General features: G+C 39.4%; 1 protein-coding gene across 1 annotated transcript in view; it reads right to left on the minus strand.

Annotated features, from left to right (window-relative positions):
• Positions 1–3,910: 3,910 nt before the first annotated feature.
• Positions 3,911–6,813, minus strand: part of LOC140929671 (fibroblast growth factor receptor 1-like) — a 14,816-nt gene continuing 11,913 nt past the window's right edge. The window contains exons 5-7 of the mRNA XM_073379403.1: positions 6,497–6,740; positions 5,105–5,226; positions 3,911–4,181 (exon numbers count right to left, since the gene is read on the minus strand). Coding sequence (XP_073235504.1) covers positions 3,926–4,181; positions 5,105–5,226; positions 6,497–6,740 — 622 coding nt within the window. The 3' untranslated portion in view covers positions 3,911–3,925. The remainder of the gene's footprint in view (positions 4,182–5,104; positions 5,227–6,496; positions 6,741–6,813) is intronic.

The raw sequence follows: 6,813 nt of genomic DNA on the forward strand, positions 1-6,813 counted from the left end.
ATTATTAGATTTTAGTGTAACCATCAGGTATGTTCTACCCACGAGGTTACAGAAAGCCGAAATGCAGTGCCGGATTATTAGATTTTAGTGTAACCATCAGGTATGTTCTACCCACGAGGTTACAGAAAGCCGAAATACAGTGCCGGATTATTAGATTTTAGTGTAACCATCAGGTATGTTCTACCCACGAGGTTAGAGAGAGCCGAAATGCAGTGCCGGATTATTAGATTTTAGTGTAACCATCAGGTATGTTCTACCCACGAAGTTACAGAGAGCCGAAGTAAAGTGATTATTAGATTTTAGTGTAGCCATCTGGTATGTTCTACCCACGAGGTTACAGAGAGCCGAAATGCAGTGATTATTAGATTTCGGGGTAAACATCAGGTATGTTCTACCCACGAAGTTACAGAGAGCCGAAATGCAGTGACTATTAGCCATCAGGTATGTTCTACCCACGAGGTTACAGAAAGCCGAAATACAGTGCCGGATTATTAGATTTTAGTGTAACCATCAGGTATGTTCTACCCACGAAGTTACAGAAAGCCGAAAAGCAGTGCCGGATTATTAGAGTTTAGTGTAACCATCAGGTATTTTCTACCCACGAGGTTACAGAAAGCCGAAATGCAGTGCCGGATTATTAGATTTTAGTGTAACCATCAGGTATGTTCTACCCACGAGGTTACAGAAAGCCGAAATACAGTGCCGGATTATTAGATTTTAGTGTAACCATCAGGTATGTTCTACCCACGAGGTTACAGAAAGCCGAAATGCAGTGCCGGATTATTAGATTTTAGTGTAACCATCAGGTATGTTCTACCCACGAGGTTACAGAAAGCCGAAATACAGTGCCGGATTATTAGATTTTAGTGTAACCATCAGGTATGTTCTACCCACGAGGTTAGAGAGAGCCGAAATGCAGTGCCGGATTATTAGATTTTAGTGTAACCATCAGGTATGTTCTACCCACGAAGTTACAGAGAGCCGAAGTAAAGTGATTATTAGATTTTAGTGTAGCCATCTGGTATGTTCTACCCACGAGGTTACAGAGAGCCGAAATGCAGTGATTATTAGATTTCGGGGTAAACATCAGGTATGTTCTACCCACGAAGTTACAGAGAGCCGAAATGCAGTGACTATTAGCCATCAGGTATGTTCTACCCACGAGGTTACAGAGATCCGAAATGCAGTGACTATTAGCCATCAGGTATGTTCTACCCACGAGGTTACGGAGAGCCGAAATGCAGTGATTAATAGATTTTAGTGTAACCATCAGGTATGTTATACCCACGAGGTTACAGAAAGCCGAAATGCAGTGATTATTAGATTTTAGTGTAACCATCAGGTATGTTCTAACCACGAGGTTACGGAGAGCTGAAATGCAGTGATTGTTAGATTTTAGTGTAACTATCAGGTATGTTCTATCCACGAGGTTGCAGAGAGCAAATGTAGCGTCGTAGATTTTAGTGCAACCATCAAGAACAGTTTCTCCATAATAGGAGAGTGTTTTGCTAGGGTTAAACAAGTATGGCTTTCATGTGTTTCAGTACAAAGGTGCAAGAAATTATCAGCCTAATTATAGCTCGGAAATGTATTCCAGCTACCAAGCTGGCGTATCTCCAGAAGGTGGACTAGAAGTGGGACAAACCTTGTAATTTTTTTAGAAGCCCTTTGCGCGCAAACTAATTTATTCTGGCGCGAAATGTAGATTAACAATATGTATACTGAAATCTAATACACGACAAGAAAATTTTAGCACCTTAGCACGACGTATTAAATGCTCATTTTTACAAGTACGCGAAGGAAGTGGTTTACCGGTTAGACTTTTTAAAAATAAATTTACTCCACCAAAGCAAAACCAAATGTTTTAAATCTCGATCTTGTTTACCTACGTGTAGTAAATTCATCATACAATCATACAGACCCCATTAAAATAAACGTACACGAATGAAACGGAATACTTTAGGACAGTTTAGTTTCTACTCAGCGGCCTCTTTGCTTTTATAACAAAAATTTTATGTTCCAGTCTGGTTTAAACGTTAGCATATCAACGCGCACAGCCACTGAATGAAAACAACGGTCACGATCAAGTTCTTTAAAACCGACCAGACGCGCGCGACCTACCACTGTTGTACGCGGGTCCTGTCTTTCATGACGGCCTCCCCGTGTACCTCTCCAACGAACTTGAAGGAGTACAAAAGCGGGCTATGCGCATCATTTTTCCTAATTGCTCATATAATGAGGCCTTGGTTAAATTAGGCCTAACTAAACTTTCAGACCGCCGCCAAGAACTAGTTGATAAACTATTTAAGAATGTTTTACAGAACGAACAGAACAAACTCCATGAACTTCTTCCTGCTCGCAACACATGTACCTTTAACCTAAGAAATATGCGGAAGTTTAAGCCAGCTTTTAAGACGAACAGGTTTCGTAGTAGTTTTATTACCTTTAACGCCGCCTAAGGCTTGAACGGTTTTAGTAGTTTTTTTTAAACCTCTTCTATATATATTTTTTTAAAACATATATATAGTGTCCTTTTTGCTGTTTTAAATCACTTGTAGTCTTTTTAATGTAATTATCAATATTCCATTTTTTGTAAATAATCGTATAATTCCACTTTTAGTTGCAAATCGGTTATTAATTATCTATCTATCTATCTATCTATCTATCTATCTATCTATCTATCTATCTATCTATCTATCTATCTATCTATCTATCTATCTATCTTTCTATCTATCTATCTATCTATCTATCTATCCATCTATCTAATGTTTTGTGACAGTCTTCGCACTGAGGGTGTAAATGGTTAACCGAGCGGTCGCTTTGAATACCAATTTCAACAGGCCGACAGGCTAGGGATTTGAAAGTATTGAGATGTGCCAGGTACGATTAATTAGGGTTCCTGGCTATACGTACCAATTTCAACATGTCTACGGGCAAGGGATAACAAAGTATTGAGATGTGCCAAATACGATTAATAATCGTCCCTGGCCACATTTACCAGTTGCAACCTGTCTGCGGGCTATAAATAAGAAAGTATAGAGATGTGGCAAGTACGATTAGTAATCGTTTTTGAGAATCTCTACCTAGTCTTACGCCCCCTGAAGGCTAAGGAAAGAAAGTACTGTATTGAGATGTGCCAAGTACGATTAATTCTGATCAAATTTACCAGTTTTAACCTGTCTGCAGGCTATTGATACGAAAGTATAGAGATGTGCCACTGAGTACGATTAATAATCGTCCCTGACCACATTTACCAATTTCAGCCTGTCTGGAAGCTATAGATAAGAAAGATGTGCCAAGTACGATTAGTAATCGTTTTTGAAAGATTCTTCCTCCGTGTAGACTGTATTTCTTTCACCTTCAAATTAATTTAAGTTGTCATTCATATGGCTATTTTTCCTGAACGAGTTATTGCTGAAGAGGTTTCATTTAAAAATTACACCATAAATAGCTTCATGCATATGACGTAGTACTGATGAAGAGGTTTAATTTGGATAGTCACACATGTAGGTTTTCGTCAAAAGATTCCAAATTTAAAACCGCGCGAAACATAAACTATACATGTGAACGTACTACTAGAAAGGTTCGATTTTGATAGTCACATCATCTTATTTTGTCCAGAGACCAATAGTTAGAACTACATACAAAATAGCTAGCTTCATGTGAACACGCTACTGAAGAGGTTTTAATTTAAATGGTCAAACTATTGGATTTCGTCGACGGACTAGTCACTGATGTAAGATTTCGAACTAAATCAGTAAAACATAAATAATTACAGTCATGTAAACGTGCTACAGATAAGGTTTCATTTGAACAGCTGATCGATCACATCACAGCATTTTACAACAGAGATAAACTAGGGACTATTTTTAAAATGTCTCTATTATTGAATCTGGAAGTAAAAAGATTAACTTCAGCGCAAGTCTCAGAAGATTGTAGTTTTCTTCTTTGAAGTTGCGGCCTTTTCTGTAGAGTGAGCAATAGGCGTCAGTTTCAAAGCCACAGCCTGCTCATTACCATGGAATTCTTCTAGTTCTATGTTGCCCTCACTCCCCGACGAACCACTGTAAATCTCTGGTTTCAGCATCTGTCGTCTCTCCTCTGATTCAGGATCGAATTGATCTTCCATGTCATCTGGTAATGGAGGCAAGGGATTGTTTGCAATATTTTCACTTGATCGCCTATAAGAAGAAAACAACGCTGTCAACCATAGTAGATTCCTATAAAATTGACCATGCATTTTAGATCATGCGCACGATTATAGAAGGCAACGTGAATCACACTAAAACATTTTACGACAAGCCGATAATTCTGTGAGGCAAGATCGCAATGCTCTATTTTATTATCATTATTTCAAATCTTGATGCCAACCGCAATGGACTCGAAACATGATTTGTACGCAGCGAACGGAGTTAGATTTTCTCACTCTGAGATTTATACGCTATTACGCCTTAAATGTTAAAAAATAAAAGGCGTTCACGTTGATTAAGCGTCTTCCCCTAAATATTCGCCTGCCAAACTGAAAAATAAGAGTCTCCTTGAATAACAATCACCTCCAGCACACTGTCTTAAATATATTAAGTGATGTTATAAGGGAACCTCCTCTCTTCTCTCATTCTCTGAACGCTTGTTTACCTTTGATTAAACGCCGGCATAGACATAAGGGAACAGTTTCTTATTACCCACTTGTTCGGCTCAATTTTAAATTTACCGTGCACAAGACTATTATCTGTATCCACGAATTAAGCAATGTTATTTCTTACGTAACAATGTAACTGAGTCCCTTTCGTTCTTTGCCATGACTATGCACGTGTCTCATTAACGATATACTGTCTCCTCAGTACTCCTTTGAAGAACCTATTTCTTCCCCGAATAACCGCTCCCTCAGTGGTCAAGCTAGTATATAAGCAGAACTGGCCCTACCTATCAGTTGTTGAAATAACATAACATAACGTATTTATTGTCGAACTAATATTGGGAAGTTCTTTAGCCTGGGACTTGTTGGCTCCTTTATGGGTACGGAATACATGGTATGAACTACCCAACTCGCTTGTGGCTGAACTTTTCAACAATAAAAGCCAAATGCTTAATCGAGAGTACTAACCTGTCATAAACATTTGCTCTCGTCACAGGAACGGTGGGGTCTGAATCATGTGGATCAAGGCAGTAATCTTTTATGCCACGGTTGTTGTTTTCTGTTAAGTGAAGGTACTCGGTCGCGACACTCTGTTGTGAAAAATAAGCCCAATATCGAAGTTTAGAATAAACATACCAGCCAGGAGCCCATAATCCGGAGCGAGCAACTCCCATACTAGGCCTATGTCACGGCGTTTTCACGGATCACTTTATTTTTAGACACATTTTAAGGGGCACTTCTTCCCGCGAAAATAAAATCTCCACCATATCTGTTAGCGCATTTGAAGTAGAAGATTTCAAAACGGAAACCTAAACGTTATTAAAAGGCAGAAAATACCATTGTTAGGTCTGTAGGTTTTGCTGACTAGTTTGTGAAATTTAAAGGATATTCAAAATTCGCGCCGAAACCGTTCTAAAAATAAACTGGTCCGTGAAAACGTCGTGACACAAGCGCATTGAAGTTGCTCACTCCGGGTTATGGGCTCCTGACCAGCAAAAGCTGCGCATCCCTCATAATCTTTCTTTCGATTGGCAGTCGAAATTCCCTGATCTTATAGCATCGTAATTTTTATAATCTGCATAGCTTTAGCATCTGCATTGCGCCAGTCTAAAAAAATACAGCATGCAGATCGTGTTATATCATTCCATGGCCGATCCATAATTTGAGGGGTTCTAACTATGATCTCCAACTACCACTACCTAAAACAAATTTTCTCAAGCGTTCATTTTCTTATCGGGGTGCAATGGCTTGGAACCAACTGTCAAATGAAACACGTGAGATGGGGGATCTTACTAGCTTTAAACTCGCCTTATCTTAGGATGTAACTTTTATCATGTTTTTATCTTATTTCTAATACTCATTTCTTGCTGTTATATTATATTGTTAGTTAATCACTAGTCTTAATTTTTATAAATTGTAATTATCACACGGCATATCTGAAAACCAGCTTGCTGAGCCATTTACCGTGTTTAAATAAAGTTGATTGATTGATTGATTGATTGATTGATCGACGGGAGGGGCCAAGGGGCCCCGGGGCCCAGGGCTCCACCTTCTTTATAGGCCAAACTGCAGACTACGGGACTAAATGAGTGGGTCCCCCACTTAGTTAGAGATTTGAATCCGCAACTGTTATTGCAAATATGGTAATTTCTTAAAGAGCACACAGTATAAGTCATCTCTTCATATTCTTCCCGCTCGCCCCATCAGAACAAAGGATATATATACTCAAGAGAGTATCCCCTTTTGATAAAGTTCATTTTTTCCTTTGAAGGACCTAGTGTACAATAAGTTCTGACAAGAGAGAGGATAAGTTCTCTTAGTTCCCCCTTTGCCTCAAAAGCTGTAGAAAATAGACCTCACCTGGGCAGCGCGTTGCTCAAGTATTGTACCAATCGACTGGCTGATTTGATCAAATTTAGGTCGCTTGTCGGGTCCTTCCTGCCAGCAATCTTGCATAATTTTGTAGATCTCCGAAGGGCAGTCTCGGGGATTTTCCATACGGTTTCCATCATTGAGAAAGCCTAGGAGCTCTTCTACGGGTATAGTGGGATACGGTGTGCCGCCCAGTGTAAAGATCTCCCACAAGCAAATACCAAACGACCATCTGCATTATTAAATGTCAAGGTTCAAAACATACACACTCGAAGGGTCATCACAGCCTGGGTCATTCCAAACCA

Source organism: Porites lutea, chromosome 3, assembly GCF_958299795.1.
Source record: "Porites lutea chromosome 3, jaPorLute2.1, whole genome shotgun sequence".
Classification (NCBI taxonomy): Eukaryota; Metazoa; Cnidaria; class Anthozoa; order Scleractinia; family Poritidae; genus Porites; species Porites lutea.